Here is an 11,891-nt window from a genome sequence, read left to right as displayed (position 1 = left end):
GACGACCAGCTAGCCTTCGACACGTACGCGAAAGATAGAAACAATCGCGGGATGAGAAACGAGAGTGGAGCCGATGGTGGTGTAAAGCAGTCGGCGGGTCGTGGTCGTTATCTCGAACAGCAGCACTCTGATGACGAAGAGGCCGACCGAGGCTGCCGCTGTGACTGAACGCACAACGATGAATGTCTGAAGGTCGCTCGCAACGCCGGTCGCCGCCAGCGTGGGCAGCAAAACCGCGAGCGCCAGGATTCCCACCGTCTTGCGTCCAATGCGGTCGGCAATAGGGCCCACCGCCATAAGCGTGACGGTCATGGCGAAGAGGTGCGCAGCCTGGGCGGCGTCGGCCAGGCGTGCCCGCTGACACACGACACTCCACTCGCTGACAGCGGTGTTGCCGTGCTCGTCCAGGTCGAACTCCCATTGAACGCAAGGCTCGACGCGGGCCCAAATGCCGCCTTCCAGCGGAACGCGCACCGTGCAGCGGCTGTAACTTCCGTTGGTGTAACGCGGAATGGCCAACTCCTTCCATGCGGCCACGCTCATGTTAAAGAATGCGCTCGGCCGGCGGCACCAGTGGTCCATCTCGCGCCACGACATCCAGAAGAGCTCGTTCTGCGCATAGCTGATGACACCGGTCAGGACGCTGATGATCAGTAGTCGTTTCTGAAACACTCCCTCACCTAACGGAATGTTTTCATCGTCGACTTCACCTTGTGCCTCCAGATACGAGTTTTCTTGCCGCACAGCAATCGGTTCCTCGACCCCTGGTTTGTTCGGCAACATGGTCACTTCCTACTTCTTCTTCTTTATGGCTCGTCGTTTTATGGCTGACACCCGCAGCTGGAATTAGACTACCCAATCCCTGAAAGCTGAAATAATGCGTATTCGAAGCAAAGATCTTACCCTGGGCCCTAGAGAAAACTTGCTAAATTTCTAGCCTTCATATTGTTACGTGTGGAAGGACACAGACGAAAGAGGCTATTTACAGGCTATTTACACAGAAGCCAGACAGCCAGGCCCACAATCGCTCGCAACAAGAGCACAGACACACTTCGTCGTCTTTCGCGCGGCGGCTCGTCTCTTCAACATCTTTCGATGTTATCGTAATACTACCCCCCCCCCCCCCCGGCGGCAAAAGCGCCGTCACGGTGCTGTTAAATATCCAAGGTGCTTGGAGAGGTGTAGTGTTTGAGCCGGGCGACGTGGACAATATCACTGGTGGTCACAGCGGAGGACGTGGTGGGCGTGGCTAGAACGATTTCGTAGGTGACATCGGTCACTTGGCGGAGCACGCGATATGGGCCTGTGTAACAGGAGAGCAGTTTTTCACAAAGGCCAACTTTACGCGATGGTGACCAAAGCAACACGAGGGTGCCGGGCGCAAAATGCACATCTCGGTGACGGAGGTCGTAGCGTTGTTTCTGTTTTTCTTGAGACACTTGCAGACGAGCACGCGCAAGTTGGCGAGCATGGTCAGCACGGGCGATTGCATCACAGGCATAATCGCTAGTTGAAGCTGTGGGGAACGGGAGCACAGTGTCTAGTGGTAGCGTCGGTTCTCGGCCATACAATAGGTAAAACGGGGAAAAGCCAGCAGTTTCGAGACGGGAAGAGTTGTATGCAAAGGTAATGTAAGGTAGAGCGAGGTCCCAGTCACGGTGGTCGGCGGAAACGTACTTCGATAGCATGTCTGTAAGCGTGCGGTTCAAACGCTCAGTGAGGCCGTTCGTTTGTGGGTGGTAGGAGGTGGTAATTTTGTGCTGTATTGAGCAGGCACGCATGATGTCGTCAATGACTTTGGACAAGAACGTACGGCCACGGTCGGTGAGCATTTGACGCGGAGCACCATGCATCAAAATGATATCGTGGAGGAGGAAGTCCGCGACGTCAGTAGCGCAACTGGCCGGAAGAGCGCGTGTTACGGCGTAGCGGGTCGCGTAGTCTGCAGCGACGGCTATCCACTTGTTTCCTGATGTAGATTCCGGAAAGGGGCCGAGAAGGTCTAAGCCAACACGATGAAAGGGCTCGGCAGGGATGTCGAGTGGCTGCAGGTAACCAGCGGGGAGCTGGGAAGGCTTCTTGCGTCGTTGGCAAAGTTCAGAAGCAGTGACGTAACGCCGTACGGAACGGGCAAGGCCCGGCCAGAAAAAACGGCGACGTACTTGGTCATAGGTTCGAGAGACGCCGAGGTGACCTGCCGTTGGGGCGTCGTGAAGCTCATCTAGAACGGTTGAGCGGAGGTGTTTAGGGACTACAAGTAGGAACTCGGAGCCGTCCGGATGAAGGTTACGACGGTATAGAGTACCGTCGCGGAGTACGAAGAGGCATAGAGTAGTATCGGCCGGAGAGTGTTCCAAACGGTCGATGAGTGCTCTGGTGTAGGCATCACGACGTTGCTCGTCGGCGAAAGGAAGGAGGTGGGATACTGAGAACACGGAAGCAGCACTGTCAGTATTGGAGGAGTCAGACTCGTCAACAGGGTAACGCGACAAGCTGTCAGCGTCTTGGTGCAGGCGGCCAGACTTGTACAGCACGGAATATGAAAATTCTTGTAGCCTCAAAGCCCATCGACCAAGCCGGCCTGTAGGATCTTTGAGCGATGAGAGCCAGCAGAGAGCATGATGGTCAGTGACGACAGAGAAAGGGCGACCGTAAAGGTAAGGGCGGAACTTCGCAACTACCCAGCACCTCCACCAGAATGTTACGTGTGGAAGGACACAGACGAAAGAGGCTATTTACAGGCTATTTACACAGAAGCCAGACAGCCAGGCCCACAATCGCTCGCACCAAGAGCACAGGCACACTTCGTCGTCTTTCGCGCGGCGGCTCGTCTCTTCAACATCTTTCGATGTCATCGTAATAATATATTGTCCCTTCCGCTTTTCTTTATTGTCTTTTTTATTGATTTTATTGTTTTATATATGTATTCCTCAAGGACTGCGCGCTAACGTGCGCCCTAAAGGACCCTAATAAAGTTTTTCATCCATCCATCCATCCTATTTCGAGTAGTGTGTGAGGGGAGTCGGTGCACATGAATACAAGTAAATCAAAACAAAGCATCAGGCGTTATAAAATAAAAGGCCGCAAGTAATGACAACACTACTGAGTTAATATAAAAGTGGTTATTCCTGAAGAAAGAAACTTTGTACCGAGGTAAAGGGAGACATTACGCAAGGACGACCGTGTTAGGGAATCGCGCAGCAGGGTTATAGGGGGGTTAATATTCCGTTCCTGAGCCTACATGATTGAGATTCTTGATGATGTTGTCTGGAGAACATTCCTGTAACAGGCTGGGGCACGTGGCTCCGCAGACATACTGAGTGCTTAGGTATGGCCGAAAAAGCTCGTAAAGCCGCCGGCTTGCGCTGTCCGCAGCTGGGTCGCCACTTGACCACGTGACTCGCCGCTCGCCTGGCGAAAGACCCCCCCCCACTCACTAACACATGCAGCGCTTTTCCCGGCGTCTCTTGCCGTGGCGTTTCTGCGCGTCGTTGGTGACGGCGGCGAGGCCATGGGGGGGGGGGGGTATTCTGTGAGAATCCAATCAGTGGACTGTCCACTCCGGCAATCGCGATTCGCTCCAGCTTCACGAGCACGATGGAGACTGGCTGTAACTGTTGCACTCGTGAAGCTGAAGCGCATGGCGACAGTCGAAATGGACAGTCTACTAGGTGGATACTAACAAAATACCCCCCCCCCCCTCCGCTTGGTGTGTTTCGCCGTGTCACTTTCCTCAGCGTCGACGCTGAACGACAACGGGTGACGAAACACCAGAAAACGCAGGGAAACCGCTAAATGTGGGGCAGCCTTAAGAGGAACGCAGCGCTCGCCGATATCAGTGCGAGCTTGGCCACGGATGAGAGCGAGGCCCGGGCCCGGGCTTTCATCTGTTAGCGTTGCGCGGGAACGGGAGGCTTTGAACCGTCGTCGGCAAGCGGCGCCTGAACACCCCGTGGATATTGCCCGGCAAGCTGCTTCACTGGAGAGGCTTCGGAATGTCAAGCGTGCGAAGCTGACGTCGGAGACTGAGGAAGAGCGAACCCTTCGGATCGCAAAACGCAGGAAGCGGGACCACAAGTAAGTTAAGCTAATCAAAGGGTAACCAAGTGAAACCAATACTTAACCAGGCTATAAACCAAGTTTTCGCTTTTCATATCCAGGTTTAGCTGAGCTAAGCCGCCGCCATTGTATTTTTCGTTCCGTGTAATAAATTTCTATTTTTGCTAGTTCTTCCTGACGCAACTTCTCAAATATCACATGTAAACTTTTCCAGGAAGGCCGCATTGTGTCTACAATTTTGAAACTATAGTCGAGTACAACTTTAGAAATCAGGAGAGGCCCCGCCCAGATGACCAAAGCGCAGCAGCCCGATTGCCTCAGCGACTAAAGAAATAGTCCCGCTCAAAAAATTGTGACTGCTTCTAAAACGCGTATTTCTCTCTATAAATAAAATTTGTGTATCTTAATGAGTGGTTTGGTAAAACTATGATAATGGAAATGCTACAGCACATGCCCGGATCGCGATAGACAATTAACTCCGTGCCTTCGACAACGCTATAAAGCAGTCGCTGGTCTAATAGCATACGATTGATATATATTTCTGTGTGTTTTCACAAGCTTATTTTTTCAATGTGTTAGGCTTATTTTTTTATTTATTGCTATGATTATTATTTTTTTTTGCGGTTGTGAACCTGCTATCTCGTGAGTTCGCGCATGTTCACGCAAGGCATTCCGTGCCAGTTTTCCGCCATGGAGCCCAGCGAGGTGGCATCGGCACGCGATCCTTGGTTGCCGAACGAGCCTTGTGTCACCTCGACGAACACACCACCAAGGAGCCTCGGCAAGAACAAGAGCGGCCACATGAACAGCGATTCACACAATATGATCTTACACTGCTACACGTTTTGACGTAACAAGGAGCCTGAACGCAGCGTGGAGGACACGAGTAAGTTTGTCGCTAACATGCTCGGTGTCAGCGAAAGGATAGTGTTCAAGGTGAGGGAGGAAGTTAAAGGGACACTAAAGAGAAACAGGAAATACAGCTGTAATAAAAGAGGGACCTTCAGGAATGCATGCAGTTTTTGTTGTGTGCAAAAATATGAGTTATTAGCGGAGAAATTCGTAAACAAAGACCAAATATCTCTTCCTCAATTTCTCTCACCCCAGATGTGGCGCTGAAGCAGTGTCGTCACAGATTGCATTGATCTCAGCGAATCAGAATGCGCCATGATACGTCACCGCTTGCGTAAACGGCCGAGGCGCTGGATGCATCATGGCTGTATGCATGGTCGCTGCGTTTGCGTTCGCCGCGATGGATACCGTTGCTGCCGCTGAACCTTGCAACGAAGAGCTTGCCAGGGAAGCAGGACTGCATTTAAGCGATATTCAGTGAAACGGAGCGCGAAACGATCCTCCGTGCTCGAGCGGTAGGTGTTTCCGCGTGCGATAGCGGTGAGAAAGCAGAGCTTCGTTTTCGTCGATGGAAGGCGAAGCATGCGGTCCGCCAGGCGACGATGTTCCCGACAGATCAAGCGTAGAAAGTTGCGCACGTACTCGGTATGGTTATTTCGTGGCTTTATTTAATGACATTCAGCACTCACCGAGCCGCCAGTATGCTGCTGCAGGGGCACCGGTAGGGGTTTGATGAAGGCCGCATTGAGCGAACAGCTCAGAAAGAACTGGCCTCTGGTGCACGCCAAGATACTTTCCGAGGGCAAGATTATACACATAATTCAAGGGCGAGAAATGCAGAGAGCACACCATGGGTTTCTCTGGCTCTTTTGCCGTTTTATCATCGGCAGAGCACTGAGCCGTTGCGAACGCCGGGGAGCCGGGGCTCTCCGCGCGACACCACATGAAAGGGCACAATCGAGTCAACACTGCCACTGCCCCTGAACAAGCGCCTTGGGCCATTTATACAGCCCTCAACACTACACACACGAGGCATTTTCTGGCTGTTTCCCGCGAAGTCAACGTTTTGCGAGCCACGCAACATGCAACAAAACACCGTAGAGCGGAACAGGCGCGCGCGACGATGCATTGACCAAAAACGAAACTACGAAACTATCACGGCCGCATGTACTGGCATGCCATTTTTTTTCTTCTTTATTTAATTTTGTGCTAAACTTCTACTTCCTCGCTTGAAACGGTTTAAAAAGTTGGCAAATGCTGTTTATGTACGTTTAAGGTGTATTTCATTTTGCGTTTTATTAACAGCGATAAATCGCTCTCGACCAATCGCGACCGGCCTGCATTTGTAATCTCCGACGTCACGAACGTGTAGTGCGGGAATTTCGAAGGGGGGTCAGCACCTATCCTTCAGTTTTTCGCTATTTTCTCGCTTATTAAACATGTGTTTGCAATAAGAATGGTATGGCTGTGATCGTGGAAGCATAATCTACCATTTAAGCTCAACTTCCGGTTTCTCTTTAGTGTCCCTTTAAAGGCTTCGCATTCTCGGGTGGCAAACTGACGACGAACTCGCGAAAGCGGCAACGAAATGCGGATAAGAGAAGACGCAGCGCGAAGTTTGACACCTTCTCATTGTGCGCGCTGAGGCCGTGTGTGCACGATTTCTTTCGCCACAACGAGATACAGATGGTCGAGAAGATAACCACGGAGTTCTCGGAGCGTAATGGAATTCCCATCACTTAGGTGGTGTACTGTGCGTCGACTGCTTGCCGAGATGCGCTTCAAGCACGAAAAGAGAAGCCGCGCCTCGCTGCTAATCGACCGAGATGACGTCGCCGATTGGGGGAATCAATACCTCCGTGAAGTGGAGCGCTACCGGGCGGACGGCCGAAAGATCTTCTACCTGGATGAGACATAGGTGACGGCGGGACACACTCGGTCGATCGTGTGGACAGACACCGTGGTGCAGAAGCGCGGACGCTTGTTCGCTTGAGCAAATGGCTTGTCGACGGGTCTAAAAAAACCTTCTGGTAAAAGTTGGCGCCTGATCGCGGCGCACATCGGCAGCGAGGATGGTTTCGTCGACGGCTGCTTGCATGTATTCGGAGGCCCAAATACAGGTGACTACCACGAGTAAATGAACGGCAATCGCTTCGAGGGCTGGTTCAATGACATTCTACAGAAGTTGCCAGCTAGTAGTGTCATTGTTATGGAAAATGCACCTTACGATAGCCGGCGAGAAGTTGCCGACGACAGCCTGGAAGAAGGAAAAAATACAGTAGTTGCTCAAAAGCAACAACATCACCTACGGTGAAAGGAGGATAATGAAGTAGCTGCTCGAGCTGGTGGCATCGGTAATGTCACGCTTTCTTATCTACATCGTAGACAAAGCAGTTGTAAGGGCTGGTTGCATTGTACTCAGGCTCCCGCCGTACCACTGCGAATTTAATCCCATTGAGCTTGTGTGGGCCAAGGTCAAAAATGGCATCACTGTGGACAACCGATACTTCAAGCTGTCCACGGCCTACGCCATCTTGAGAGAGAAAATCAAGCACGTAACAGCGGAAGACTAGAGGAAGAACATTCAGCACGTGATGGACTTCGAGGCAAAGTTCACACTTGACGCGTCTGGGATTGAGCACATTCAACCCATCATCATGCAATTAGGTCAAGTGACACTGAATAAAGTCACTCCGACTGCGAGCTTTTTGGCATTGAGCCACTCCCCGAAGCATAAGGGCTTCTTATTAAGGAATGAACAGCCCTTACTAGGGCTACTAAAATTTTGCCCATGGGTTCGCAACAGTCAGCCATCCATTCCGTGACCCCTCAAATAAATAAGCAGTTCCATTTATGGCGTATTCCTTATAAGGGCAGCTCAATTCTGATAAACAACGTGCTGCACACATCGTGCACAATTTAAGAAGTGGCATAGAAACACGCTGAAATGCAAGCAAATCTGAATAGAAACACAATTGTTAACCCTGATTATCGTTACCGGGCTCAAAATTCCATTCGGGCAGCCATTATCGAGTTTGACGGGCCCCATGGTGAAGTAGCAGTAGTCAAGGCACGCTTTATGGCTCTGTTAGCAGTCTGCACTGAAAATTGCAGCCTTGTCAGAGCCAATGTTGGTCAGCAGTAGTCAACACGAAATTGACAGCCACTGTTAAAAGCTTGCACGCCAGAGCAGATTCATGTAGTTGGACTGTTTGTTTTGGTTATATGACTCGGACAAGTAATGCGAATAAAAGACCAAATATAAAACATCATAAGCTTCGTGAGGCCCAAAATGCACAATCAGACTGCCACGGTCGAGTTTGACGGGCCCCATAGTGAACTAGCCGTAGTCAGAGCACGCTTTCTGGCTGCAGTCTTTTAGCAGTCTGCACTGAAAATTGCCCAGTCTTCTCATAGCCAATTTTTAATTTATTTATCTGACTCGGGCAAGTAAAGCGAATGCAAGCACAATTATTAACCTGTAACTTTTCATGCATTTTTTGTCATATTTACGCACCTGAGAAATGCTCTGTAAGAATGAACGTGTTTTAGTGAGGCATCTTGTTTTTTGCAAGCCGTAGGCAAAGTGACGGCCAGATTCAGACAGTGATATTGCTGAAGTAATAAATGATTAAAGTTGCGAAAGCTTTCAGAGCACTGCTGCGCTGGACTCCATTCACTAGAAAACTGCATTTGTAATGATGAAAGCGTCAAGACAGGAAATGATACCCTACTGCACAATGTTGTATATGGGTACCACCACATGTGATGGGCAGCGAAACCATATGTTTATTAATACTGAATGCAACAACACAAATTAAGACTAAATGCAACAACATAGCAAGGTGCTGTTTAACAATATGGCACCCTTTCATGTGCACTGTTGGCAAGCAGCCGTATGCACTAATGCATAAACACAATAACAGGGGTAAGAGGCGAACTTACTGTGCAAGCCACGTGATGCATTTAACATATTGTATCCGTCAGTGTTTCTGTTGTCACAGCTGTAGAATTTCTTTAGTGCAAGTCGGTTAATCACGTGGCGGCAACAGCACAAGAAGCAAGGACAGAATAGTAGAACAAAACACAGCAAAATGGCAGACTGAGAAGGCAAGGTAGACGAGAGAGAAAGGCTTTAATGAGATCGAAGGGGCCAGCCCTGCTATTCACAGGACTTGGTGCTTTTAATGAGACAAGTTATTGAAATTGTGAAGAAAGCCGTAGCTGAAAGCATGCTTACAAGAACATACAAAAATAAAAGGGCAGAACACATACACGAACGGAAATACTCGCATATTCACACACATGCACACAAACGCGAGCGCGAAAACTAAGATCTAAAATACGAAAAAGAGGAAATAACAAATAAACAGATACACGCAAGCTAAAGCGCTCACACATTCAAGCACAGACGCGGGTAGAGGTATGAAGAGTCAGTTCAGAAGTTGCTTTGCCCACCTTGTTGTACATATTTTTAATAAAGATATTCGCACGGTTGCCTTCACTGTGATAGGATTCCTTTAGTAGCAACATATCACGAGAATTGAAAAGCAGCTTAAGGCTGTGTTGTGGGAAAGAAAGACGAGTGCTGGCAGCATAACTTATGCGCGATTGTTACAGCAGGCATTCTACAGCTGGCGCGTGCACTGAGCGAAGACTTCTAAGCCACACAGCGACGTGAATTCATGCCAAGCTCCCTTGTAACGGCACCAGTTTATCAGTCATAATTTTACATTAGCACTGAGGCTGACGTTAAGGAAACAAACACTGCGTTAATAATCCAAAGGCATTCGCTGAAGCAGCGCGTGTTAGTCACTGATTATTAGCATTGGTGGAAAGCAATCAATCGATGGTGCTACACAACGCTCGAACGGCGCTACTATAGACGCTAGGCTATCTTATCACACTGCTGCCAACGATCGATCGTTTGCGTGCTGAGCTGGCAGCAACGAATATTTGCGTTGGAGGATGCTTTCGCAAATCTTTTCTGTTGAGAAATCCGTAGGTTGGTTTCATCCGCGTACACTTTTCTTATTTATCCTGATAATGGTTTGCTCCATCACTTCACCACGTCTGTCGAGAAACGCAGGAGCACAGTACACAAAAAAACCCGCCGCTCACAGTAGGTACCAGACTTTGGCAAACTCTCGTCGTCGTAACTTCACTTAAGGTGGATACACACGCGAGGGCAAAATCCCGCCTTCTCCGCGGGCCAAACAGTCACGTGATCACTTGAATCCGGCGCAGCCGAGTTAGGTCGCATTCCCACAACCGGAGCGCCGTTTGCAGAATCCACGTGCTTACTCTCGACTCCAACGCTTATTAGCAGCTGAACGTTTGCATACTCGGCGTGCTCTATATTGCGTAGCGCGGTGAATCCCTCAACAAGAGCCAAAAAAGTTACGGTTGCCTCGTCACTTAGTGTTTCTTTGTGCACCTTACTCATGTTGAGGTCATGCTGGCTGCGTGGTCTGAGCAAGTAGAAATGCGCGCGCATCCATGTATCGCGAAGAACGTATGCCGCGGCCGACCTTGAGGTATCCCGAAACGGGTTTGAACGAGTGTGTGCACGTGTAGTGCGGTCGCTCCACGCTCGGCTGTATCGGTAGGAAAAGGTTCATTAGGCATGGCCAAATTTGTTGTTCACGGTCTATTGTCGCGACCATGTCAGTGTGGTCCCGAAAACTCTGGCCCCTATTGGACCACGACGGCTTGCCTGATTGGCTTGAATAGGCGATTGGTGCAGGGGCTTGCGTCTCCCACGTGTCCGCGTGCCCCTTCATAGCTGCAGAAACACACTTAAGGAAGGGGTTTTGAGTCGTTTTGAGTGAGCGAGGACACAGCAGCCCACGGCGCCACTTCACCACGGGAGAGCAGGCCGTTCAGGCAGGCCGTCGACGATCGGTATCACATTGTTTCATGTATAATGTGTGTGTGTACAGTTTTAAGGAACCAAGTAATTGCCAAGTTAAATAAATCTAGTTTCTTCAAATGTTACTTCTTGTTGTCGTACCTGCCGATCTGCAAATGCCGCTGCCAGAGCTCATCCCCTTTATCGCCGTCTTCCTGGTGAGTTGATGCGTCCGAAAACTAACTGCTGCGTCACTTCGATACAAAGTGGCGGAGGTTGCTGGACAGCGAGTCAACGCTCTAGTATCATGGGCCGTGGTAACAAACCTCAGGAACATACCTCTGACAGCTCGACTATTACCAAACCCCCTACTATTTTCGCTACCATGTCTACTCCTCAAGCTAAACCTTTCGTGGCTGCTTGGCTACGAACATGTAGCATCATTGAACAACTGGGATCAAGCGACAAAAGTTAAATTTTTGTATCTGGCATTGGACGGGGACGCAAAAAAGTGGCACACCACTCAAATTTTAACGGGTGCCCCTAATTCATGGGAAGAGTGGGCGACTCTCCTAAAAACATCGTTTACGAGTCGTCACTCAGTTGAGATCGCCCATTTGCGACTGCAAAACATGACCCAGCTGCCATCAGAGGCCCCTGAGCAATATTACTATGACGTTGTGCAGCTGTGCGCTAGAGTTAACCCGTCCATGACTGAAGAGGAGCGGTTGCGGCACCTCATGCGCGGTCTGCGTCCGGATGTGCAGGAGAAAATAATCATCGCGAACCCGGACAGTTGCTCTGCATTTCTCCAAACTCTGCAGGGCATTAATCAGGCAGCTTTGATGGCGCATGCCTACCAGCCACAACCGATTGGAACCCATTTCTCTGCCGGTGCGCAACCGTGTTTCCCATACGCCTCAACGCCTCCCGTTGGAGTGACACCCGCTGTAGTAGCAATGCAGCCGCCTCCGACGTGTTTCGCTACTTGCGCTGCGGCGGAGCGTCATTGCCCGCGAGAAGCCACAGATCGCGACAGGGACCTAAAAGCGATCGCGGATTCCATAGCCTCGTTATCCGACCGCCTGAAGGCTATTGAAGAAGACGTACGTCGCCCTCCTGGCCTTGG

At 50.3% G+C, this 11,891-nt stretch overlaps 1 protein-coding gene across 1 annotated transcript; it reads right to left on the bottom strand.

Moving 5' to 3' along the window:
• Positions 1-9: 9 nt before the first annotated feature.
• Positions 10-783, bottom strand: LOC119444458 (solute carrier family 22 member 7). The gene has a single exon (XM_037708858.1). It carries the CDS (start codon positions 781-783, stop codon positions 10-12), a length of 774 nt encoding a protein of 257 aa, XP_037564786.1.
• Between the last annotated feature and the right edge of the window lie 11,108 nt (positions 784-11,891).

This window comes from Dermacentor silvarum, chromosome 3, assembly GCF_013339745.2.
Source record: "Dermacentor silvarum isolate Dsil-2018 chromosome 3, BIME_Dsil_1.4, whole genome shotgun sequence".
NCBI lineage: Eukaryota > Metazoa > Arthropoda > Arachnida > Ixodida > Ixodidae > Dermacentor > Dermacentor silvarum.
This window is presented reverse-complemented; position numbering and strand designations above follow the sequence as displayed.

Excerpts from the sequence above, each read along its gene's own strand:
- LOC119444458 (XM_037708858.1), bottom strand. The coding sequence starts at position 783 with ATGTTGCCGAACAAACCAGGGGTCGAGGAACCGATTGCTGTGCGGCAA.